This window comes from Portunus trituberculatus, chromosome 14, assembly GCF_017591435.1.
Source record: "Portunus trituberculatus isolate SZX2019 chromosome 14, ASM1759143v1, whole genome shotgun sequence".
NCBI lineage: Eukaryota > Metazoa > Arthropoda > Malacostraca > Decapoda > Portunidae > Portunus > Portunus trituberculatus.
This window is the reverse complement of record NC_059268.1, coordinates 17210518-17237877: the sequence shown is the minus strand read 5'-3', so window position 1 is coordinate 17237877 and position 27360 is coordinate 17210518. Positions and strand designations below refer to the sequence as shown.

Genomic DNA, 27360 nt, shown 5'->3' with positions numbered 1-27360 from the left:
CCCATGTTGGTAGCGATCCTTAGATTCTAGTTGATGTCTTTCTGCCTGTATGATGACCACACCATTGCTGCATATTCTAGTATAGGTCTTACCATAGTGGTTATGATTTTTTTCATCATACTCTTATCCATGTAATTGAAGTGTGTGTGTGTAATTCACCTCGGTCGCCCGCTAGTCACCTAGCCAGTCTTCCCCATTATGGAGTGAGCTCAGACCTCATAGACCGATCTTCGGGTAGGACTGAGACCACAACACACACCGGGAAAGCGAGGCCACAACCCCTCAAGTTACATCCCGTACCTATTTACTGCTAGGTGAACAGGGGCCACACATTAAGAGGCTTGCCCATTTGCCTCGCCGCTTCCCGGGACTCGAACCCGGCCCTCTCGATTGTAAGTCGAGTGTGCTTACCACTACACTACGCGGTGTGTAAAATTTTTTCCGTCTAACTCCGTCTTTCTTGCAGTGTGTGTGTGTGTGTGTAATGTTGTTGTTGGTTGCCACCAGAGAGGGGTGACGCGGGCCTTTGATGGCCTACAGGTGTGTAATCTGCAAGCTGCCACATTTATATGTTTGCGCGCGCCATATGTTTATCTAGTACCTGTTTACGTAATGCATTACATAGACCATTTCACCTGTGGTAATTGGATTATTATAGTGAAAAGAAAAAGATGCTTCGGATAATTCGAACTGGCCTTCCTATACACTTAATGTGGGTATATATATATATATATATATATATATATATATATATATATATATATATATATATATATATATATATATACACACACACACACACACACACACACACACACACACACACACATATATATATATATATATATATATATATATATATATATATATATATATATATATATATATATATATATATATATATGATTATAACCGGAGGCTCAATATTTTTGCATGGTCTTGGCTACATGCGAAATAAGTTGTGCCTTGGGATGAGCATTGAGCATGCGCAGATGGGCAACACGCCAGTATTTTCGCAACTCAAGGATTTCGCACAACACTGCAGATGAAGGCTGTAGCCGCGGGCCAGATGAGCACTACCAAGGTGAGTCTTTAGGGTTAACACAAATATAACCTCATACAGTCGTAATTTGACCTAGTAGTGTACTGTACAGGATGCCATTAAGAATACACAAGACCACGGTTAACTTAACTTATGCGAAATAAAAAAAGAGGAAGCCGCATAATGCAGGAAAATCTGAAATAGTGAGCCTTCCAATAGACTTGTGTTAGGCGGAGACTTCCTTTGCGCTATTTGCTTCATTATTATTTTTGTAAGAAGTAAAAGATAGCATGCGGTTTGTTTTCAGCAAGTATTTCCACTAGGACATAACAAACCTGAGTAAGTGACAACTTTTGAAGTGTCAATTATGAAAGTTTGTCATCCATTGTGATAGTGAACTCGGCACATGTCTGCCTGTCACTAACCTCTGCCTCTTTGGTAAAAGTACAGAATAGGACCTCCCCCTTTTCCTCCATCCCACCCCCACCCCACCTGCCCCAGCAATCTTGGAGGACTATGGGGAATCAGGGATTTTAGGGGGGGGAGCCCAAAGAGGCGAGATATGGCGATCAGAAAAATCTAAGGATAAAAGTAGCCATTTTTAAGGAAAAATTAGGTAAATGTAAAAATTCATGGATAATTTTCGGTAAAATTATCAAAACCTAACATAATAACTTGCTAGCCGAAGGGGTTGCTTCGCCCGGACCGCTACCCACCCTCTAAACTATCCTAACCTAAGCTGCCCGTCCACCTAACCTAACCTAACCTAATGCTACTATAAAAAAATTGGAAAATGTAAAAGTTCATGGATAATTTTCTCTGAAATTATCCTAACCTAACATAACCTTGTAGCTACTTTATGTACATGTAATATGTTAGCAGAAAGTGATGGACAAAAGCTACGAGCAAGCTTGGGGGACGTGTGGGAATACAGGGTTTTTGTCTGAGGACAGATGAAAATAAATAATTTTTGAGAATAATTTAAAACACATCCATATGCATCAGGTAAGCACATTCTGTTATGATAAAAACAAACAATCTAGGAAAAATTTTACCCTATGTCAGAAAAAAATCTCGTCAAAATTGGAAAATTTTGTTCTCGTAACACTGTAAGGCATTTAACGAAATCTATACTAACCCCTTAACCCTGTGCTTTTACTTTGCCTAACCCAATCTTAACTAAGTATCATTTGTCTGCCACTTTTAACTAATATATTATAGGTATACCAAGGGTTTTGTAGAGATTTGGAAAAAAAAGTAAAAAATTAAGATGTCAAAGTTATACTGGGCCATTTCCTTGCATTGCCTCAGCTAGTCCAGACATTCATCCCTAGCTTGTCATGGAGCACCTGCAGTATTGTTTGTCATGAGAATATTGGTCTCTAAAAAATACAATTTCTATAAAAGGAAGAAAAATATATCTTGGTATTAAGTCCATCCCCTCATTCTCCTCCCCCTAATCTCTCTGCACAATTTCTCTGATTTTGTATTAGATGGACCAAATATCCAGATTAATCAAATGTTAACAATACATATTTACATGAAAACGTCTCAGAAAGAAAACTTTTAGATATATAATACAGACATTTTTGGATGAATGACATTAATTATATGAATACTAATAAGATGTCTTTCTTAGCAGAGTGGAGAGAGACAACTTGTGGAGTTTGAGAAGTGTCGTCTAAGTGGTGAAATTGGTCGCAGCTTCTCTCACCTCTCACTGGCACTGCTCCTGTCTCCTCATCTCAAACAGCAGTACTATTCAACCTATTTGGAAATATTTGGTGAGTCTTTTTGATATTATCTATTTGGAATAGTGTGTATGTCACTATTATCTCTCTCTCTCTCTCTCTCTCTCTCTCTCTCTCTCTCTCTCTCTCTCTCTCTCTCTCTCTCTGGGAAATGTCTTATTATAAACAATTGTTCACATATATATCCAAAGAAAAAGATTCACATCCTTCATGTTGTGGCTCATAATTTCAAATTATTTTAGCGAGACCTTTGTGGCAGGTTAGCAGCCCTGTTTTCCACTCACCCATAGAGTCTAAATGGAATTCAATATAATTTGAAAAATACTTGTATTTTCTTCACTCTTCTCAACAATTACACAAGTTGGGAGAATTTTGTTTATCACCAAAGAGGAAACCATATGTTTGTACATCCATATCAGATTTTTCAGTATCAATAGGATAAGAAACAAAATATATTTCCTAAAAGCATTATTGAGATCTTTAGTTTAACCTAAGTCTTATACTTGCAGAGAAATGGAGTCAAATGGTTGAAGAGAGTCATGGTTTGTCACAAGTAATGACTCTATATGAGGTTGCCCTGAATCACTATCCAGAGGCTCCTGATCTGCACTACTTGCTGGCTGCCACACTTTACAGGTACTGAAGGACTGAAGTGCATATGAATTGTGTTCATAAATTGTAACTCGCATACCAAACGGTAAATATTGGCACAGTTTATCTTCCCAGTAGGACAGTGTGTAATGTAGCATCCATATTTTAGAATTAATATCTTATTTATGGTACCAGTCTTTTGTTTGTTGAGTGTAAGTAGGTATATATATTGAACAATTACAGTATATTATAGGAATATTGCAAGGCTTCTTATTTAAGATCTGGGTTTAGAAATCTCTTCCCTGTTTATATCTAGAAATTATTATTAGTTTTGTTATATCTTAGTCATCATGATAGATACATGAAAATTTTTCTCAGGAGCTATGTTGTGACGTGTTTTTCTTGTGAGATTGATGTAAGGATCTTTTGAACTTCACAGTAGATCATAATTTTTTTAAGTAATTGTCTGATTGATGCACTCCTTAATGCTAATATACGTACTATCATGGCTGTTTTGTGAGTTAAAGGTATTTGACAATGAAATTAATATATTGTAACTATGGCTTTGTCATATCATTATTAGAAGGTTGTCAAAACCTTATTTATATGTCTATGTACTATACATTTGACAGTGTCAGGTCATAGAATATTTTGATGTGCTTTTCCTTTGTTCAGTCTAACATATTCTTATAATATAACATACGTACTTGTATTGATGGTATATTGAAACTGATGTTATAATTCTTGGGATTGCTTATGTTATATTGTTAGCCTTTTGTGAATTATTCACACACAAAAAGGAGCAAGCATTTGACAATGACTCTGGACACTTGGCGAATTCTTTTTCGGGAATGTCTTGGGGGACGAGGAAGCCAGTACTGTGATGAGGTAGTACCTTTACTACTGGCAGTGGACCAGGGAGTTAAGCCCTCCTTGTTGTGGGACGTGTGTACAGCTGACACCTCTGGCTTGCTGGCTCTCCTCAACCAGGGCCGCTCCAAGGGCCTCTTAGCTTCAAAGCTGGTCTTAGTAGAATTAGGTCTTGATGTCCTTATTGTCAATGTTTCAGCACTGACTCGAACTTTAGTAAGCATTACTGGGGCCTCTCCAGCCTGGCTTATTGATATCAGTGCAGCTGAACCAAAGATAGCTAGCACAGAGACTCACCAGGAGTTTCTAAATCATTTAACTTCTATTGTGGCCCAGCTCAACATGGATGAGAGTGATGAAAGCAGTTCTTCTGCCAGTACCCCAGACACTTCTCAACAAAATGGTTTAGGTAACCTTCCTTCTGGAGAAAACTCTTCAAGTGCAACTGTAACTCAAGGAAATATTAAAGCTGTGGGGGTTAAGTTTCCAGATAAACTTAACCTAAGCACTGTGTTTGGATGTATGCTTGGATATCCTCATATATATTGGTGGGAGGGGGAATCAGGAGGAAACAGTCTCTCAGGTATGCCTCTGAAAGTATTCAAATTCAGTGCTAATTGTTCTTCAATTGAATCAGTGGTGGAATTGTTTTCCTTCAGTGTGCCTGAAGTGTTAGAAGGAGAACTGCGGCCAAATATTGAACATTGGGGAAATGTGGTGAATAGCAGAATTGAGCAGTCAACAAGTTTTTCAGCTGCAAAATTTAATTGTGATTCAGTTCTTTGTCTATCAGTTGCTTTATAGTTGTAACCTATTGTAAAATGCATTAACAAAGCCAAAATTTTCAAAAATCCTTTTCATGTTTTTTGGTACCTATAATTTCTCAAAAATTACAAAATGCAGTTGAAATGAGTGTTCGTATTGTAACCCTATAGTTTTTCTTTTCTCATGAAGGAAATAAGTGCCTATACACTTATGTTAAAAACATCATTAATAAGTGGTAATTCTGAGAAAAAAAGTTGGAAAAAAAAAAAACCTGGGCACTTTTTTTTTATTTATTTATTTTTTTTTTTTTTATCCATGTTTACTGTTTGGATGACAGGAGGTGAGTAAGGATGGAGTGAAGGCAAATATGAAATGGATCATTAAAACATTTTATTTATATATAGTTTTTTCTTAACTTTTTGTCCATATATATTGGCACTTTGTTGTTTCTCCTAATGTGTGTGTGCATGTATTTGTGTGTGTGTGTGTGTGTGTGTGTGTGTGTGTGTGTGTGTGTGTGTGTGAACCCAGTACTTAGGGAAATGAGCAGTGGTAGTTGTAATATCCTGATCTGGACTTGACTGTCAATGTTTTGAATGGGCTTAGAAAATGTGAACATATCTTCATGTGCAATAAAATGTACATCTTTATAACTTGTTTCACTTGCCTGCTTGTTGCAGACATGGCAGTGTACATGAAGCATGGAACCATGCCTGCCTGGCTGAGACAAAGTGTCCCAGAGATCCTTGTGCCCAGGACATTCAGGGTAGACTGGCAAACTGCTTGGTGGACCGCTGGCACCTGCCCATGCTCAATGATGCTGGCAGGAATGCAGCCTTCAAAATGGCTATTACTGAGGCTGTAAGGGAAAACTACAACACAGTATTGGACATTGGTTGTGGTACAGGCCTACTCAGGTAAGAATTATTGTATGTGACGGACCAGTGTGAAATTTCATGTGAGCAACAGAAACATGTGCATAGTCCAAAACAGTAAAAATGAAAAATGGTATTGATATTCATATATACATATAAGGAAAAGTACATACCAGTCTGTTTTCAAACAATGAATATAGAAAATAGAATTTCCTAAGTGTAAAAATTGCTTTCAGTATTTATGCTCTCTGGGCTGGAGCTAAAGAAGTGTATGCCTGTGAGGAAGACACTTTCATGAGTGAAATGTGCTCCTCAGTGCTGCAGGTGAATAGGAATGCTACTGCCATCCAGATCTTGAATAAACACAGCAAGGATATTCTTATTCCTTCTGACGTTCCACGCAAGTAAGTCATATTTTGTGACATTTTTAAAACAATTGGTTGTATAACTACTATTACATGATGTTGGATGTATCATTCTTCATTTTCACTTATTTTAAGTCTTTAGAATATTGTTTAAGCATTAACAACTTTTTTTTTTACAACAGATATATACAGGAGATATTCTAATATTAATTTCCTTATTTTATTTCAGAGTTTCCTTGGTTGTGAGTGAAACAGTGGATGCTGGCTTGTTTGGAGAACATATTCTATCAACTCTCCAACATGCCTGGAAACACCTCCTTCTCCCTCCGCAAAAGTCAGAAAATAATAAAACTATTGCAAGAGTCATTCAGACACAACTTTTTCCTTGTGACACTGTCTCACAAGCATCTGGTGAACAGACATGCCAGCACTGGCCAAGAGATGATTTAAGAAGACAGGAAGATGGTGCATTAGACTCAGTGACTAATGTAGATCATATCAATGTCACAAAAGAAAAAAATGTATCTAAAAAATATGGACGAGTAATTCCTGCAAGAGCTGAAGCATATGCTGCCCTCATCAGCTGTGGCTATGTAGCCAACCAGACAAAGTATTTAAATTCTGATATTGAATGCCTGAAAAATAAGTATGTAAATGTTAGACTTGAAGAACCTTATATGTCTGAGAAATTAACCTGTGTTCCTGGTGGCTTTAAACTTCTGTCTGAGTGGACTCAAGTAACCACTATTGACTTTAACTGCCTAGAAGATATTACAAATCACATTACTGGAGAAGTTAGCAAAATTATTAATCTCAAATGCATAGAAGATGGGCCTGTAGATGCTATAGTTCTTGCATTTGATTTACATTTAGATGAAAAGAACTGTATCAGAACATTTCCAGACTCTCTGATTCAAACAGTTTGGGAAAATGCAGTGTATCCTGTGGTCTATCCACTTAGTGTTGCTTCTGAAGAGACTGTTTCACTTGACTTTCAGTGTTCTGGTGTCATAAGACTGGCTGTGCAAAATCCAACTTTTTCATGTTCTGATTATAACTCTGTGAATCTAAGCACAAAGGCACTTAGATTTCTTAATAGCAGGAGTTTTGTTGATGCATTTTTATCAGCTGCACATCAAGTATTCTTCAAGGTTCAGCAGTGTAAAAACAAGAGCAAAAGTACAAATAATCATCCCTTAATTATATGTGACACATTACCATTTCCTGTAGCAGGATTGTGCTTGCAGTCATTTCAGCCAGACTCTCAGTTATATGTGGAAGATGAAAACATTCAGAAAGTGTTGGAAGAATTAGGTATTTATGCTAAACTGTGTGAAGAAATTCAAGAAGAGACTCTGGATGTCTTGTTTACCTGGCCTATAACACAAGAAGGCACACTCATCGATGGCATTGTGGAAAAGTTCAAACATATAGGTAGGTACATCATCATTATAATTTATTTTTGCAAGGCTCATCTTTCACTGCTCTCTATATCTGATACCTCTCCCTTGCAACTCTCAAAAAAGTCTTCATCTATTCCACTTTTTTTCATTCCCTCTATTCATACTCCAATACTTTCATTCCTCTGTCTGCCTTCCTTCTTAAATACTCTAGCATTCTGTCGTTCCATTTCATTTGGGATATTGATTTTGCACTCACTGCATACCCCATATTCATATATACAGTGATCACAAGGATTAATTCATTCTTGGAAATTCATATACTTGGACTCACGAATATATTTATCCTATTTAAATTTTTTTTTATCAGACATTCATTGACTAGATCCTTTTGTAAATACACATTTTAAACTGCAGATTGTTGATGGCAAAGGACAGCATAGTGTTTCCACAAGAACTTGAACTTGTGATGGACATTGTCAATTCCCAAGTGTTGGAAGCTAGTACCTGTGTTAGTGATGACAACACCTGTGGGGTTGCTGTTGCCAGAGTCTTCAACATGATACAGGTGAGTGGTTTGGAAATATGTACTACTGAACTTTTTTAAGACCTTATTTTCTTCTTCATACACCCTCTGCACCATCTATCCAAGAAGTGAAGATCAAAGAATTCACTAAAAGTTGGTAGTTTTTTCATTAGCCTGAACAGTCAGTCAGTGAGTTAACATATTAGGACACAACATAAAAGTAACTTAGGCTCCACAAGTGAAAGATCTGACTGAACAAACTCTGGTTATTAGTTGTATTGGAGATCAATATGTAACATGTGATTATATGACATATGCTACATTAAGGTTGTTTTTTTTTTCAAAAGAAAGTAAAAAATAAATTTGTTCAAGTGAAAAATTTTAATATGTTGCAGGTACAAAGGTACATTTGAATATTTTCAAAAATTAATATACTATGATTGGTTTATCAGTCTTCATACAATAGCTATTTTCATATTCTATCATCAAGTGAAATAAAAAAAAAAAAAACCTGATACAAAGAAGGACTTGTACGTCTATGTATCAATAAGGTATAAAATTACAATCATTATAATTTCTTGATCACCAACATTGCCAAATTTTCAAATTTCAAGGTACTTGGACTTTAAAAGAACTATTACATTTTAATCTATCATCAGTGACCACTAAGTTTGGCAGTTTCTTGACGAATGACATTGATGAGGTCAAGATTTATTAAGAATATGAACCTTAGCGATGCAATCTCTACCACAGAATTGTTATTCAGCTTTGTCTTGTTCCCAGCAAGCACAGGTTTGCCATCCACATAGATTGGTCTCTTGCCTTCATTAGCAACCAGGAAGTCACCTGTGTTGCGTAATTTTATGATTCCCTGAAGAGGAAAACGTTGATAATTTATAGATGATCACCAGTATTTAAGTAAAAAATTACATTTTCTCTGAAGATGGGAAGCATGCACAAGTTCATAAGATTAAATGTCAACACAATCATTCTCTCTCTCTCTCTCTCTAAAATTCTGAGTAAGGCAGATAGCTCATTGAACATGCTTCCCCTCCCTCCCCAATGTGTGTGTGTGTGTGTGTGTGTGTATTTACTTAGTTGTATTGTACAGGGTTTGAGTGGGGCTCATAGTGTTCTGTCTATATTTATCCAATTTTTTTTTCAAGTTGTGCACAGTATGTGCTGTAACAACTTCACTCAATGCATTCCACTTTTCCACCATTCTATGTGAAAAACTGTATTTTCCAATATCCTTCACACACTCATCCTAATCTTCTTTACATGTCCTCTTGTCCTAGCTTCTTCTGTCACCAGCACCAGGTCTTCCTTGTCTATTTTTTCAATGCCATTGACTATTTTATACATTGTTTTTAGGTCTCCTCATTCTCTACCATCTTGTAAGGTTGGTAGTCCCATTTCCTTCAGCCTTTCTTCATAAGTTAAGTCCTTTCATTCTGTCACCATCTTTGTAGTATCTTCTGAATCCTTTCTAATCTTCTTGATGTCTTTTTTAGAGCTTGGTGACCACACCATTTGCATATTCCAGCTTCGGACATATCATGCTTGTGTTAATTTTTTTTCACCATATCTTTGTCCTTGAATTGAAATGCCACTCTTATATTAGTCAGCATTTTATGTGCTAATCTAAATATCTTTCTTATGTGTTTTTTTGGGTACAGATTTTCCTGTATAATCACTCCCAGATCTTTTTTAGTCTTCATTATTTGTTCCTCTCCCATCAAATAGTTCCATACCGGTCTTCTCTTACTCTTTCCTAGTTCCATTACGTGACATTTCTTGACATTGAACTTATATCTTCCTGCAGCAACAAACAGTCCTCTTGGGTTTTGAATACTCTTAGCAGCTTTGCATTATCAGTAAACAAATTAATGTAACTGTTTACCCTGTTGTGAATGTCATTTACATATATCACATATATTTACATAATAGAGCCTAACACTGACCATTGTGGCACTTCACTTGCTACTTTACCCCAAGTTGAGCATGTATCTTTGATCACAGTTCTCATCTTCCTGTTCCTGAAATAATCCCTTATCTAGTCTAATAAAGTTCCTTGCAGTCCTCCTATGCTCTCTAGTTTCCAAAATAGTCTGCCATGAGGTGTGTGTGTGTGTGTGTGTGTGTGTGTGTGTGTGTGTGTGTGTGTGTGTGTGTGTGTGTGTGCATGGAAAAATAAATGAATATCTAGAAATAAGGTTATTGATGAAGGTATCACTCTTACTTGTCTTCGAGATATTTTCCAGGCTGGGCCCTCTAAGGAGAGATCCACATCAACATTTACACCAGATGCTTTGCGTCCTAAAGTAATTTCTCTCGAGCGCATGAGGTACCTTTAAAGAAAGGAAAATGTGTTACATATCTAGGAATATGTTTATTAGGGTTGCATATATTGAGAAAGCTTTCTCATTTTTATCATATTACTTTGTTTCAAATGTTTAGTTTCATTTTTGGATGTAACAAAACATTATGGGAAGCTGGATTGTACTAATGAATAAAAGTACAGGTGAAGATATGTAAAATATGTTTAATTTCACTGTTTTGGTTCAGAAACATTACTATTTGTACACAGTTCCTTGATAAAGGCATAGTCTCTGTGCCAAAACATTGGAATTAAAGGTGTTTTACAAAGCTACAGTGGTGCTTTTTATTCAATGCATCTCTTCCAAAATTTGTCCCTGTTTTGTTGTTTTACACTTGCAAGGCGAACAGTTAAATTCATTAGGCATAGTGAACTCTATCACATACCTTACTAATCGACCACGAAGTACAGCAAGTGTCTGGTTGTCAAACTCTGGAGGAGAAATTCCTGTGACAGTGTCAACCAAAACCTGCCATTTGGAGACTTGGTCTTCCAAGAGACGAATCTCTCGCTTACTTCCCCGGCTGGCCACCCCTAGTTCATGCTCCAGCAGGTCATCACTGCTCTCATACAGTTCTGAGTCATGGATCTGTGATTCAGAGGAAAAGTAACAAATATCATTGAGTAGCTAACAAATTAGTATATCATTCAAAATAAAATAGAAATAACACAAATATAATGATAAAAAAATGTAATTACAAAGTTTGCTAAAGAAAAGCAGTAGAACTAACTATACATATATAGTATATATACATCCACAGCATTCTTAAAAAAAAAAATAATAAATTAAATAAAATACTATAGTATTAAATTCAATTCACACGTTAATGTCATTTATGTTGATAAAAAACTGCAAAAGGCTTGCCTGCTGCTCAGCTTCAGCAAAATCCTTGACTGGCCCGTTCTTAGTGAGAGGTTGAACAGACTGGTCTGGCAGCAGGTGATACTGTTTCAGTAGTTGCCAGTGAGCAAAAAGTGATTTAGCAGAACGTGCTGGAAAAAATATATGGGGATTTTCCTTTAGGTTCTGTTCGAAAGTTTGAAGTGTTGGATTTGAATTTGATTTAATTTTTCCTAAAAGTTCCTCTTCAGCCTTGCTGTAAAGAGCTCTGGATTGCACTGCTTGGATCTGCAACAAAGTTAAGACTGATGAGAAAAATACCTCATATCAATTCCTTATCTTGCTATACACCTGAGAGAGAGAGAGAGAGAGAGAGAGAGAGAGAGAGAGAGAGAGAGAGAGAGAGAGAGAGAGAGAGAGAGAGAGAATAAAACTGGTGGTACATTCCACAGTTTGGAAACCACTGATCTTGAGGTTTGTTCCAAGGATGCACCATATTTGAAGAAATCCACCTTTGGTTGGGAAAGCAATATCTCTTTACTCCCAAGAATGTAGAAAGAGCAATGTATAAAATGCTCATGTAATCCAGCAACAACTTAGTATGGTATTAATTTTTAGCAATGTTTTTTTTTTTTTTTTTTTTTTTTTTAATATTCAATAACCAATCAAATTACAGAAATTTTCACAAGCATACCTGGTCAGGGTGTAGATTTTTCATAGCTTGTTGAGCAATTCTTGACACTGTGGGATCATAAAGCAGGGCATACCACCGCTCCTGGACCTCTCCTAAAGTAAACTTGCAGGAAAACTTTACACCTCTGTGGACAGTAACCAAGTCACAAGTCTGCTGCACTCCAATAATCAAGCCAAGGTCATCTGTTGGTTTCCACCGTCCTAAGTCTTTAGTGACAATTGATTGTGATCCTCTGCCCTTTCTTGCTCTCTTACTCGAAGATTTTGATGACAAACGCTTTCTGACATCAGATGTGACTGAGGGAGTTGGAGGTAGAGACACTGAGCAATCTGATGCAGTGGATAGTGATGGATTGCGTGTTCGAATCTTGTTAAGTGGAGTAGACCCTTGGCCTCCTAGGCTTGATTCAACAAGTTCATCATCAAATTTTGGGCGTTTGATAGCTCTGGAAGAAGACCTGCGTTTTGTGCCATCCTCATTAAGACTGCTGGTACTAGTGGTACGCTCACGAGGAAGTAACGTGAGCTCCATGGGACGAAAGCGTGGCCGGTCAGTCACCCTGGAAAACACTTAGTTTTAAGGAATTTCAGTACAGTCTTAGAATAACATGTTTCTGATCAGTGTGAAAAAAACTGATATCAAACTGCAATAATAAAGAAAGAAAATATTTTTGTGAAATGTGAAGACCTATACAGCTCACGGTCTACCTACAGGGTGTGGCAAATCAAATGCCAAAGTTTTGATAGGCTATTATGAAAAGTAAAACAATACTTACATAATTATTTGTTGTTTTATTCGAATTAGTATACAATGCCGTTTGTGTGATCACTTTTTGAAGATGACATCAGGAAGATGGTGGCCATCTGTAGCGATACACTGTTGAAGGCGATGTCTAAAGTTTTCGGCTGCTCTTCAGCACATCTCAAGGGTATTGCAGCGATTTCCTCCCGAATTCGCATCTTCAATTCTTCCAAATTGTGTGGCCGATTTCTGAACACTTTCTCCTTGAGATATCCCCACAGGAAAAAAGTCACAAATGCTCAAATCAGGTGACCGTGGGGGGTCACTCGACATCACCCCTCCGAGAGACGAGGCGTGCCGGGAACATCTGTCACAATTTGACCATTGCAACTTGAGCAATGTGGGCTGTTGCTCCATCTTGTTGGAACCAAATGTCTCCCAGATTTGTTTCCTCTCTTAATTCTTCCAATTTCGGTTAAAAAAAGTCTTCCAACATCGCAAGATAACGTTGAGAGTTGACGGTGACAGATCTTCCATCCTCCTCAAAGAAATAAGGTCCAATTACCCCAAATTTGGAAACTGCACACCAAACAGTAACTTTAGGGGAATGGAACGGTGCAGTTGGAAGAATTGAAGATGTGAATTCGGGAGGAAATCGCTGCAATACCCCTTGAGATGTGCCGAAGAGCAGCCGAAAGCTTCAGACATCGCCTTCAACAGTGCATCGCTACAGATGGCCACCATCTTCCTGATGCCATCTTCAAAAAGTGATCACACAAACGGCATTGTATACTGATTCGAATAAAACAATAATTCTGTAAGTATTGTTTTACTTTTCCTAATAGCCTATCAAAACTAGGGCATTTGATTTGCCCCACCCTGTATTTGCAATTCTTGCACCGTTCCCCAACCTGATCCCCTTAAGGCCTTGTTTATGATCATTTGTTTTTCCTTTTTATAGAATTAACCAATATACCAATGTGATTTTGTGGGCCAAAAGGGGTTAACCTTTTACGCTCCTTAGTAGACACTTTGAAAGTAACTCTGCTGGACTCCGACTGTCAGGACATTAGGAAAAAAAGCTATATATAGTCAAGAAGCCCTGCCTTCTCACAAGCCCTGATGCTCTTGACAATGTCTGTAGAGCCTGCATGTTTGAGGCTTGACAGGATTACTGTTCCACTGGGTTATGTCCTACAAAAAGTTAAAAGGTTAGGTGACAGTCATGTTTAATGGCAAAATTTAATCAAAACAAAGTAGAACTAAAAATAATTACCAAAATATATTTAGAACTGGATCAAAGACCGAAAGAACATTATGAATTTTTGATGTGTAGAAAACAATGCTTTAGTCTTTACCCAGCAACCAGTGGTGCTTTACACGGCCTTAAAAGTTTATCAGTGGAGAAGTCCTTACTAAGTAATTTTGCCGAGCATAATATCGATCAATTCAGCACACATAGAAATCTAAAATAAAAGTATGTTAAAATGAAGGGAATAAAGCTTACCAATACATTAGCCTGCACCGATATTGTTATGCTAAAAATTACTGTAATACCCAAACACAAACCAGCACTTCATTATAAATAAAGATGAATTCCGCATTTGGATCTTACGGTTTGCCTTTATGGACAAATCTGGACATCATGAGTGAGGAGTGAGGCAAGGATCCCCAGGCACAGTGTTTGTGGCGCTGCCAAAATGTATTTGTCGCTGTGGTTAATTACGCGCCACTCACAAGCGAGTCACTTGGCTGACTCTCCAAGGAAAACTGTGTACTTGTGAAGTCTGCTTAGTTTTTCTTCGGGAAATACAAGCATAGCAGAATTTTCGTGTCAGTCCGAGCTTGACTTGTGAAGATGTAAACAAATATGGCGAAGAAACTTAAGAAGAAAATGAACATTTGTATGGGTGACTCTTGTAAAGAAGTACTCCTCTCCCCTCTGTCACCCTTTTCCCTCGTGGTGTCAGCGTCCTGTCCGACGTCTTCCTTTGCAAGTACATTTCTTTATCTTTGTAGTAGTAGAAATAGTATGAATAGTTGAACAAGAAGAATCACTACTAATACCATACTGTTTTATATGAAATTTCAGACGAAACATCACCTTGACGTGGCACTAAAGAGCTTGCCTCTCACCAGTAGCGTACTAACGCAAGCTGTGCCCATGCTGAGGATATCCCTCGTCTCTGGCCAAACTGAAATCCTAAGTAAGCCTCAAGAATCTTCAGCACTTCATGATGCCTCTAGTGACTTGCTGGTGCTGGGGGGAAAGGTGGCTGAAGTGACGACTTGTCTTACAATGACCCAAGACACTACACTCACCAGCTTACCTTACTGGTTCAATGTAAGAGGCAGCATTGAGAAGCCATTTATAGATTCAGCTGCAGCAATGGTACATTCGGAGAATGATGTTCTACTATCGACCCTAAGTGAAGACTCCCCTTGCAACCAAAGTGTGTTCATGTTGAAAAAACCGCTAGAGGTGACGGCAGGAGAGAACGTGATGCTGGGAGTACTGTGGCGAGAAGGAGTGTTTTCTGCCACACTAGATCGCTGCCATCAATGTGATGGTAGTGAATGATAAACTTTATTTGTGACAGTTTTGACATGTAATAGCAAAATCAGAGAGGATGGCACTGTACACTTTTATTTATCTAGGCACTTATCGACACGATTATTTATTTTTTTTTTCTTTCTTTCTTCAGTAGAATATGTAACACCAGCTGATAAACATGATGAGATCCTGATCGGAATATTCGTTGAAATGTTATTACTTAATTGTTGCTATGCGAAGTTTTACTTAACATGAATTGTTACTCAGTTGCAAAATGTATTGTTTAGTACACACAATCATTAGTGTACTCAATAGCTGATTACTTAGTTGTCACTATGGTTTACCTAGTTGAGAGAGAGAGAGAGAGAGAGAGAGAGAGAGAGAGAGAGAAAAATAATAAAATTAATAAATAAGTATGAAATATGTATCGTTGCTTTTTAAAACCCAGTAGGGCATGAATCACTCCTCACATTAAAATAGTTTTAACAGCTATATCAATACAGGTACATATTTAATCCAATACATAAAGTCTTTACATGTATTGTACGTACAAGACAGGGACCAGTGATTGGATTTTTTTTACAAATTCTTAAAAAAGGGGAAAAAATATATACCTCTATCAATGAATGTAGAAGAAAAATTGCAACTTTAGCGCGAATTACCCGCTTCACAACTGTGCCATATACCTTAAATCTATAATAAGATTATTAAGTGGGGAAAAATTACGAAAGGAAACTATCCTGCAAGTTAATTTTGGGCTGACTGAAGCACGAACAATGGTGCACCTTTGCACCGAGAGTGTGGGCGTAGTTACCCCCAAACATGGTAAGCGTACTCGTGAGTCCTGCTGCTTCTCACCTGTCATTACACGTGTAAAATGAACATTTCAACGCACCGTCGTTATGTTTAAATTATTTTTCTTTCTTTGAAAACAAAGTCAAATACCCTGGAATCAGCGAGCAGGGTCGTAGTTGAAAATGTGACAAACATCTTGTACAAGACATTTAGATTAAGTTTGCTTAACATTGAATGTCTTTCACTAACGATTTCCTGATTAAAGAAGGTATTTCCTTGTCAACAACGTCATGTGGCAGCAAAACACATGCTAAATCGTGAATAAATATAACATTTGCCATTTGCTTCCAGAAGAATCTGCCAACTTCAAACGCTTATGATAAAACCATCGCATCCTCTATGCAGACCAGCCAGCGGGAGTATAAAGAATCCAAGCCTCTATGAAGACTGGCATGGCGCGAGATCCTCTCCTGGCCACATTGTTTACATGAGTCACTGTGGCGAGGCGGCGGCGACAGGAAGCACCACTAGCACTGAAAAAATTACCTCGATTCCACCACAATGACGGCCGAATCAGTGCTCAGTATCCAGGGCAAGCGTTCTTCAGGGACTTCTGTGCGCACTGAGAATGGTAAGGAGGAACAAGGAGAGGGAGAGTAAGGGATTGGTAGGGAAATGTAGGGCGGGTCACACCGGTCACGTCAGAGGGAGTGTTTTGAGGGACGCGAATTATTAAGATTAGGTGTGTGCTATGCTCTTCTCTCACTATCTCTTGGTTGTCTGTTTCCAAAAAGTTTCTACATTGCAAGGTCTTCACGTCTTTTACATAGAATTGGTGTATTACATGGCCGCGTGTCACGACCATTGTCTGCTGTCACTATGGCTATTTTGGATTGACATCCGAGGTAAGATGCTGTTTCGACGTATACCTTTTGCAGTAGTACCTCTTTCTCTTTCTAAGTCCGTATATTCTTCATTGATGTGTGTGTGTGTGTGTGTGTGTGTGTGTGTGTGTGTGTGTGTGTGTGTGTGTGTGTGTGTTTCTTTTAATTGTCTACATCTCTTTTTCTAGGTAATGCCCTGTACTTTGAGGAACATTGTTTTTTTTTATTCCGTTATGGGTAAATTTGCAGTTTCAACCAATGTATTTTTTCTTTCCTTATGTCTAACAAGCTTGGGGACCTCTTGGGAAAGCGGGGTTTTAGGATTGGGAAACCAAAAACGAAACAAATTTGACCCCTTGTAAAGTCTAGGGAAATAAAAAACAATATTTGGAGTAAAAATGTAGGGAAATTTCCATAGAACTCATGAAATTGCCTGAATATAGGAAACACCAGAACCCTACCCTAAACTTAATCTAACCTAATGTAATGACTGACAGACTGCTACAGCACCTTCACAATGTTAATAACAAACACATAAACACACTCAGTACCCTCTGACTGACTCCAGAGCTAAAATTGAGGTAAATCTTAGAAATTCTGTCCAGAAGTTATTATTAATTTCTGATAGTTTAAAATGGAGTTAGAAATGCTCATAGAAGTATGATCTAGACTGTGAGAATGTGTGTAGTTACGTGTGGTGTACTGGTTGAAACTGCAATAATTCCCTGTTATGGATACTGAGAAACTTTATTGAATTTTTTGGCTCAAATCAATATAGTTTCTGTGTGATAGGAAATTTTGCTGAGTGATGCACAAAGTTTACGTGGAAAATTTATAGTCTCACCATACTCTCACCTGAGGATGAAAAAATTTTGCTGATAGTTTTCAACCTGTTTGGAATTAATTTGGACTTTCTTTCTGTTGCAAATCTGTACTTTTTAATATTCCTTCCCTTCTCCCTTGCCTCCCCAAAACATGGTCCATTTTTTTTTAGAAAATACTATCACAATGAAAAAAAAAAAAAAACTGATAATGATAATACAAAATAGACCAAAATGTACCAGAAGAAAATACTTTTTGTTGTCATAAAGTAAAGTCCTAATTTTTGACTGGTACTGCTGTGGAGAATACTCACTGCCACTGCTGGTTATGCCAACCTATATAAACTTTTGTTTTTAGAAGTAACCTAACCTAATGTAGCCTAGTTGAGGCAACATGCACCACTAATACATCTTCTTCAGAACAATTAAGTTGATCTAACCAAAGCAAACTAGCCTAACCTGACAAGTAACACTAGAAAATTAATATGAAGTCATTATCCTATTTTCTCTTTGTAAAATTTGGCGATACAATTGAAACAATCGAGGTGACACCCTGCCTATTCAGACATCTTCCATAGACTGATTCAAATTGATTAACTTCTCTCCACATGCCATTTTGATCTAGATTTATTTTGCTCCAACAAAAGAACCAATCATCGTAATTGATTTCATGCGTGCGCAAATAATGTGACAATAAGCACTCACAGACGAACTCAGTTAACAGTGTTCCTCAGTGCCCATCAGTCCATCACATGTGCGAGTGATGCAGCATGTTAACTCTTTCTCTGCAAAATGATATATCTTTAAAAATTGTTGTCAAGGTTATTAAACTATTACTCAGAAGAAGCTCTATTTGATGAGAAGGGTAAGAAAATCCACGTTGATTATGGTGAAAGAGCATGAAAATACTGATGGCCTGCCTAATAGAGGTAGCAGTGATGCATTATCTTCCCACATTTATGTTGTAGCTAACGGCAGTATATTGATTGCATTGCCATTAGTGCTGCAAATTGATAAATTTCTAAATGACCCAGAGAAACTGTGTTTTTACTGTTATGGCTTTTGTCTCATTCTCAGTGTCCTTTCAGTAGGAATTTGAGTGGAGATAGAATAAAGGACATTTTGTATATCTTCTATTATTATTTTTGTAATTACTAATCTTCTGAACTCACTAAATATATGCCTTTTCCCATTCCAGCACCTACACTACCTCTATTCTATTCATCTTACTAATGGAAAGAAAAAAATCTACATCTTGTTTCTTTTCCTTCTTTTGTTGATAAATTCAAGACCTTTTGTGTGTTTTATATGTACAATTTTTTTCTTTTTCCTTTTTACAGTTATTGCTGCTAGTTCAGTTGCCAACATTGTCAAGAGCTCCCTGGGTCCAGTTGGACTAGACAAAATGATAGTTGATGATGTCGGTGTAAGTACATTAGCTGTGCCTCATCATATAGTACATAGCATGGCTAATATCCTATAAGTTTTCTTTAAACTGGAAAGAGTACAAAAGAAAAATAACACTAGATACAGAATCTTGAGTAGAATTATGTGTACCTTTTGGATTTTTAATTATGTTTGTATATAGATTTTTCTTGTTGAAATTTTAGGCATTAGAGAAAAGATTAATTAATGAATTAGACACCTTTTCATCATAATAGAGATGACTATTAGTGTGGTTCTTTGCAGGATGTAACAGTGACCAATGATGGAGCAACCATCCTTAAGCTGCTGGAGGTAGAGCACCCAGCAGCTCGTGTACTGGTGGAGTTGGCACAGCTTCAGGATGAGGAGGTAAAAGGCTATTCATATTATTTGAAATTTTATTTAAAACTATCCAAGTGTAGTGTTTTTACAACCACTATGACAGTGAAATGTAGCTTGTCTGGTTACCTGTTTATTCATATATTGATATAGAAGAGTATGTCATTATTTTTCTTTGAAACTTTTGAGTTCATCTTGTATATACTCTCTCTCTCTCTCTCTCTCTCTCTCTCTCTCTCTCTCTCTCTCTCTCTCTCTCTCTCTCTCTCTCTCTCAAAAAAAAAAAAAAAAAAAAAAAATATGTCCTTGAATCCCCACAGGTTGGTGATGGCACAACCAGTGTGGTGATCATTGCTGCTGAGCTGCTCAAGGTTGCTGATGAGCTTGTAAAACAGAAAATCCATCCCACCTCCATCATTGCTGGTTATAAATTGGCTTGCAAGTAAGTCTTCCTAACTCACTTCCTCCTTTATTGTCCTTCCCTCCCTCACCTCACAATCATTTTGTCATTTACAGCCAGTAAGCTGTAGATTGACAAGTTTTTATTGATGGAGACATCTTCCATTCTTTGAATAATGTACATCAAGTAGATTGTAGCTGAGATTAACACGTATGCATGCATGGGTTTCTAGTTTTAGTAAGTGGAGAATATACTATAATCGTGCATTCTATTGTCCTTATTTGCCACTTGAGTAGAGTTATGAATTGCATTTATGAGAAATTGAGATTTACTTATAATTTTAATGGAAGCTTGTAATGCCTTGGTGTATTTCTTTCAGGGAAGCTTGTCGGTATATTCAAAACAACTTGACCATGAATACAGATGAGTTAGGCCGTGACTGTATTGTTGCTGCTGCCAAGACTTCCATGTCATCCAAGGTATAAAAGAAAGGACCCAGTTATTCATCTCAGAGTGTTCCAGCTTGCTGTATGATTTACACCCAATTATAAAGGCAACAGTGCTATCAGCATAGGTGGGTTACACATTAACACATGCATAATCTTTCAGGTCATCTCCATCGACAGTGACTTCTTTGCCAACATGGTAGTGGATGCAGCCATGGCAGTGCGCACCTCTGATGCCAAGGGAGGGTACAAGTATCCCATCAAGGCTGTCAACATCCTTAAGGCACATGGACGCTCTGCCACAGAGTCTGTAATCATCAATGGTTATGCCCTCAACTGTACCATTGCATCACATGGTAAGTCTTTTCTCTTTTACTTTACTTTTGCTACTGTTTTGTTTTCTTATTGACTCTAAAGGGACCCAAATTGCATTTTATGATAATGGAGAAATATTTGTTTCACTTTGGAAATCAAATTGTTAAAGAATTTTACATAATTGGAGGAGTTGGGTGTAAGATATATTACTGATAATAGTTGTCTTTGGTATGTATATTATTAGATTATTTTGTTTTTCCCTCCTTTTTTCAGCAATGACCAAGAAGATCACCAATGCAAAGATTGCCTGCCTTGACTTCTCACTGAACAAGGAGAAGATGAAGTTAGGAATTCAGGTCCTGGTGAATGATCCTGCTAAACTGGAGGCCATCCGGCAGCGTGAGGCAGACATCACAAAGGTAATAGTCCAGTTACTTCATCTTGGGTTTCAAAAGTTTTAGTATCTGTATTTTACTGCTTGCTAAGGTGAGATCTCTCCACCTGTTCAAATGTTTCATAATGTGCATGAATATCTGCACTTTTTTTTTGCCTTTTGTCACAATTTTGTACTTATTCCTTTGTATTGCAGGAACGTATTGAGAAAATCCTAAAGGCTGGTGCAAATGTAATCCTAACAACTGGAGGAATTGATGACCTCTGCCTGAAGTACTTTGTGGAGGCTGGAGCAATGGCTGTCCGTCGCTGTAAGAAGTCAGACTTAAAGGTGGGACTAAACCATCATGGTATTATTACAAAAGTCCCTCTCATATTGGTCCTAACTCATACACACTGCCTGGATGTTTCATTTGTCCAGATACAGCATGTCATATTAATTTTCATCATTTATCACACATTGGGATGGGAAATGGTATTGTGCAGTATCACACGGGTGTGGAGTCGGGTTTTCAAAAGTCCGACTCTGACTCCAGTGAATTTAAATGTTGCGACTCTGACTCCGACTCCAGGAAATTTGAAGGTTGCAACTCCGACTCCGACTCCGTTTTTTTTTTATTTTTTTTTTTTTATTTTTTTTTAATTTTTTTTACAGTACAACGATATAGTCTATTTTTTTACATCAGGGACGGTGGCCAAGGGAAAAGATTAAACAAAAAGCCCCCTAGTTGCCACACCCAAAGACGACTAAAGTTAAGAGAATCAATACTTACATATTTTCGAGTCAATCCATAGTAAAAGTGTATTTGACGATTATATAATTATTATAAATTAATAAAAATTATCTTTATATGTAGTGCTTGATTGGACACATCCTCCACAAAGTCAATTTATCCCATTTTGTAGGAATCACCAATCTCCATGAAGTGGAATCTTTACTCGAAAATTTATCACGTAAAGGAGTCGGAGTCGCTCATATTTTTACCGACTCTGACTCCAATTCCAACTCCGACCAAAAGTAGCCGACTCTGACTCCGACTCCACACCCCTGGTATCACATACAGGTTGAGCTTGAGTTGTGCTGGAGGCTGTTGTGTCTTTTTTCAAACCATCACTGGTGTGATATTCAGACAGTGAAATCTCTCCAGTTATTGAACATCTGGATATTGAAGGGATCATTGTATTTGCCTTCTCATTCTCTATTTTGGCTGTCAGTTTTTGAGCTTCACATGACTGGCCCTTTAGTAAACATCTCACTTTCTGATTACTTCCCTACTTGTAGATTTTGATGGTAAGGATATATTTGAATTTTACATGCATGTCACAAGATATCTCACTGCTATATTTTCTGAGTACCTAATTCACTAGAAAAATGAAACTCTTTAATGCTAAAAATGTTCTTATTCCACATGAATAATTGTATTGTCTATCTAAACAGAGAATAGCTAAGGCAACGGGTGCAACATTCTTAACAACGCTGTGCAACCTTGAGGGAGAAGAATCCTTTGAACCCACATACCTTGGCGAGGCAGCCGAAGTCATTCAGGAACGTGTGTGTGATGATGAGCTCATTCTCATTAAGGGGTAAGTGAAGGGCATGGTGACCACACTAGCTCTCAAACATCTGTATGTGCTGGTCAAGTTTTTTAGAATGGTTATTATATACATTGGTTAGGTTTTCCTCTAGTTTATAATCTGGATTTTATTTGCTAAGTCATTATTAACTGAACTATTGTATTTCATTTATTTATTGATTTTCAAATTTTTGTTTGTGCTCATGTATCAAGTTCAAGTTGCATGTTGATATTTCTTACAAGAGGGAACACAAAATAATGGAAACATTTCTTTGTTTACACTATTCTTTTTTTCAAGTAGCTTAAATTTAAAATTAAAACTTTGCAAATCTTCTGTGGCCAGTTTTTCAGTGGTTCATGTAGCTCAGATCCTAGGTGAGAAAGATTCAATCCAGCTCATAATGATAATTTATAAAGAAAATCTAGAAATGTTGGTAAGTTTTGTTTAATCTCTGTAGCATTAATAGCACATGACCAGATTTCCTCTTCTTCCCATTAGACTGTCTGAATCATACCAACACTGACACTTTGATATGTAAACCATTTGATGCAATATTTTAGAAAGTAAAAATGCAACTTTACTTTTGCGTTTTCAGGACCAGTGCACGAACAGCCAGCTCTCTCATCCTTCGTGGTCCAAATGATTTTTACTGCGATGAGATGGAACGCTCTCTGCACGATGCCCTGTGTGTAGTGAAGCGGGTCCTGGAGAGTAGTTCCATCGTGTGCGGTGGAGGATCAGTGGAAGCAGCACTGTCTGTCTATCTAGAAAGCTTTGCCACTAGTCTTGTGAGTAAACATAATTTTGTCAGGCCAACATTCCCTCCAAATAGTGAAGACAAAATACCCATACACACATACTATACTTTTTCCATATCTTTCAATTTTGGTGTTTTCTTTAAAGGTCTCTACCAGTAGTTTAAAACTTTTTTCCTGTCATGGCACACCAAACCAGGTGTTAAAATGGGTGAAGTGCACCATCACTATTTAGACATGAAACTAATAAATGCTAATATATCTTCATATGGTAAACATCAATCATTTATTTATTTATTATTATTTTTTTTTTGGTTATCGTGGTTTTAATTATTTTGCTTCATATATGTCTAATGCTAAAAAATTACAATGAATTATAATGATGATCTTGACAAAGTTGCTATTAGACATTGAGAATCATGAAGGTTTTTAATACAGGATCAATGAATTATGATGATCTTGACAAAGTTACTATCAGACATTGAAAATCATGAAGATTTATAACACAGAATAGTGATTCTATTCACATACAAGTATGTGCAAAAGTGAAAAGTAATGGGCTTCTCATGGATATAAATACCAGACAGTTTTTGATCAATCTAAAAATATAATCTTTCCTTTCTTTACAGAGCTCTCGAGAACAACTAGCAATTGGGGCATTTGCTCAGTCTCTATTGGTCATTCCCAACACCCTGGTTGTCAATGCAGCAAAGGATGCCACTGACCTAGTTCCCAAGCTTCGAGCATACCACCACTCATCCCAGATCAAGACCGAGCACTCCCAGCTGAAATATTATGGTTTGGATTTAATAGAAGGTGAGTCTTTTAAACATCAACTAATAGGTGTTTGGCATAAGTTTCTGAAGAGAAGGGGGTTTTCAGGACTATGTCTCCAGATGTCAATGCTACTGCATGTTCCTTAGTGACATGAACTACAATATTGTTGTTGTAAATTCAATTGGCATATTTTGATGAATATGTAGTAAAGTAATCAAACACCAAAACAAATATCTTTCAGGATTGCTCTGCTGTTCCTTTATGGTGAGAGGGGATAAACAATTAGTACAGTGTCAGCTCAGCTACTGGTTTATTAATAGAGATTCAGGTATATATAGGAGTGGTAAAAATCCATAAAACATGCAGTGACTGTTGATTCATTGTTTGATATATTTTGCAGGCCAGGTTCGTGACAACAAGAAAGCAGGTGTCTTTGAACCAACAATGAGCAAACTGAAGCAGCTCAAATTTGCCACAGAGGCTGCTATCACCATTCTGCGCATTGATGACATGATCAAGCTAGAACAAGAACCCAGTAAGGAGAGTGGCTATCAGCAAGCTCTGAAATCTGGCCAGCTGGGCTAAAGCTGTTAAATCATCATTGCCTGAAAGATCTCATTTCTTGGCTATAGAACAGAGAAGCACAGAACTGAAAGCACTTAGCATTTAATATTATACTTTACAGGCATATTGAGGTCAACACCTGTTAACAAGAAAGATAAATGGAACTAATATAATTCCTTGAGTGAGCTATGTAATGTCAGCTTTGGTATGCTATTTTTTTCTATTACTAAAATAAATGCATGACAAACAGTTTATATTTTCCTTTTAAAATAAAAGGGAAGGTAAGTTAGAGCAACATCTTTTTCATTCATCAACCATTTAATAGATATGGCTTTGTAGTAAAACAATTATGGAATCCTGTCCATTTTTGTGAATGAACATATTTTTCTGGTGGTAGTGGTTCTTACCCTGAATGGGGGGAAAAGACAATCCTTGCCTTGAAGGTAATAAAGAAAAAGCCAGGAATAATCCCCAAAAATAGACTAAGGTGAACTTTGCACATAGAGGATCCCTCCCTCCCTCCTTAGTGGGAGAGGGTCAGGAATATAAAATGCTGGCTCTCCAACCCTTCCAGCTTGGGAGGGGACAGGTCCTCTATGTGCAAAGTTCACCTTAAACTTGGTCTATTTTTGGGGATCATTCCTGGCTTTATTTTTACCTTCTGGGCAAGGGGATCATCATTCCGGTTTTATTAATTTTTTTTTCTTCAGGGCAAGAATTGCTTTTTTGGGCTCATCCTGGCTTTTTATTTTTACCCCAGGGCAAGAATTGCTACCACCAAACATTTATTTGCAAAAAATGACAATTACCTCCATAACTGAATTTTATTGCTTTACAACACAGCCAAAATAATAAGTATACAATAGGATAACATGGCATTTATTTTGACTGTACCTTTATACATGTGGAATGTTCAAGACCTGATGACAGTGGTGTTTATCGATCTGTATTTGAAAGACGTACTTACATTTTTCCTCCCAGATTGGACTTGCTAGCTCTGGAGGGTGAGCAGTGAACTCACCCTCTGAATCTTTTTAAGGTTGCTTGTCAATTCTACCATCACAACTTGAAGGGGATTTCATGCACTCTTCCTGCTGGCAACTCCTTGACAATCTTTCTCTTGCTCAAAATTCTCAACTTGTATCCATCTTGCTGTAACTTTACTTTCTTGATTACAATGGAGAACTCTTGTACCATTGTGTCTGGCTCTTTTGCTGCTGACATATTGTAGGCTGCTCATGGGATGGCACACCTCAAACCTGTAAGGAAAACTGATTTGATCCTCCTACAAAAATTAAACGTGCCGAGGTTGTTAGTAAGTAATACATTTGATAATGGATTCTCTATGAAACTGATAGCAAGTATAATAAAAAGGAGACAAACTTTTATACTTGCTGTATCACTGCACTTGCAATCAAACAATTAAAAATATGTAATTTGAACTTACCTGTCTTTAAAAGGAGATTCTCTAAAAGGAAGTAAATAGTAAACACATACGTACGTACTGTACGTCCTCATATATAACTATTAAAATCGATAGTACACGATACATACAATAGTAATTTCTAAGTATTTCAAAGAATATTTTACAGGTGATGTGTAAAATCAGTAAAGGCCTGGTGCACGTGTAAGGTGGCAAAACCATATTCCTGAGATGCTGTGTCGGGACATCCCTCCAGCACGTGCTATTCGGTTTGCACATTACCACACTCGCAAAGGCGTTCTTCAAGCCAAGGTAAAATAAATGCGATAAAGTAATTTCACGGTGGTAGGTGAAGGAGAGGCAAAAAAACATCACCACGCAGATGAATGATGACGCCAGCGTAAATCTCGAGAGCAGGTTCTGAGGGGTCTATTAATAAGGCCGGATCACTTAATTTAGGCAGTTATGCATCTCTATCTATCTATCAATCCATCTGGTCATTGTGAGGTGGGTGAGGAATAACAATGATATAAGTTATGCAGCTAGAACAGCACTTAGATAGCACAGTATTCTGGCAATATATTTGGATTCACACACTGATTTCCACCCACCATATATACTTACATAAGTACACATGAAGATGACCGTATCTGCCAATGAAAACAAAATCTTTTGATAATCTTGATGAAAAAAAAAAAAATCTGTTTATTAGCAACATTTCCTGAAGTTTTCATTCAATTCTGGTTATAATTTTTAAAGGTATTTTGCAAATAAACAGTAAAAAAACTCCGGCCAAAACATAACTTAGCTTGGTGGAGATAAAGGTCTACATGTAAACGCCACACTTGAGGAGAGATGGAGACATACACGCAAATCCAAAAGGTAATATGATTTCTCTCTCTCTCTCTCTCTCTCTCTCTCTGGATTTATTATGACGTCACGGTGGAGGTGCGCAGAGGGGTTGCTGAACTTACCTTATCGTATTTATTTTACCTTGAAATGCCACTCGGTGCAAGTCGTTAACAGAGTGCTCCTCCGTGTACACAGGGTGGG

At 37.4% G+C, this 27360-nt stretch overlaps 3 protein-coding genes across 6 annotated transcripts; 2 read left to right on the top strand and 1 right to left on the bottom strand.

Annotated features, from left to right (window-relative positions):
- The first annotated feature begins 377 nt into the window (after positions 1-377).
- Positions 378-15802, top strand: LOC123503444. Its single transcript, XM_045253208.1, has 9 exons — positions 378-540; positions 960-1084; positions 2682-2826; positions 3303-3429; positions 5700-5936; positions 6131-6298; positions 6489-7697; positions 8077-8227; positions 14934-15802. Exons 2-9 carry the CDS (start codon positions 1046-1048, stop codon positions 15420-15422), a joined length of 2565 nt encoding a protein of 854 aa, XP_045109143.1. The 5' UTR covers positions 378-540; positions 960-1045; the 3' UTR covers positions 15423-15802.
- On the bottom strand, positions 8548-15190 carry LOC123503570 (microspherule protein 1-like). 4 transcript variants are annotated; one of them, XM_045253460.1, is made up of 6 exons: positions 15172-15190; positions 12101-12659; positions 11431-11694; positions 10952-11154; positions 10428-10536; positions 8548-9056 (listed from the first exon to the last, which is right to left on the bottom strand). In XM_045253460.1, the coding sequence occupies exons 2-6, from the start codon at positions 12629-12631 to the stop codon at positions 8841-8843; spliced, it is 1323 nt and encodes a 440-aa protein (XP_045109395.1). In that variant the 5' UTR covers positions 12632-12659; positions 15172-15190; the 3' UTR covers positions 8548-8840. The 4 variants fall into 4 exon arrangements, with proteins under 4 accessions (XP_045109395.1, XP_045109394.1, XP_045109391.1 ...); XM_045253459.1 differs by lacking the exon at positions 15172-15190 and adding an exon at positions 14579-14728; XM_045253456.1 differs by lacking the exon at positions 15172-15190 and adding an exon at positions 14457-14721.
- An 816-nt stretch (positions 15803-16618) lies between the features above and the next one.
- Positions 16619-25173, top strand: LOC123503604 (T-complex protein 1 subunit alpha-like). Its single transcript, XM_045253512.1, has 12 exons — positions 16619-16821; positions 19236-19321; positions 19585-19689; positions 19980-20101; positions 20439-20538; positions 20669-20861; positions 21094-21239; positions 21410-21544; positions 22652-22797; positions 23384-23576; positions 24173-24359; positions 24721-25173. The coding sequence occupies exons 1-12, from the start codon at positions 16752-16754 to the stop codon at positions 24903-24905; spliced, it is 1668 nt and encodes a 555-aa protein (XP_045109447.1). The 5' UTR covers positions 16619-16751; the 3' UTR covers positions 24906-25173.
- The last annotated feature ends 2187 nt before the right edge of the window (positions 25174-27360 follow it).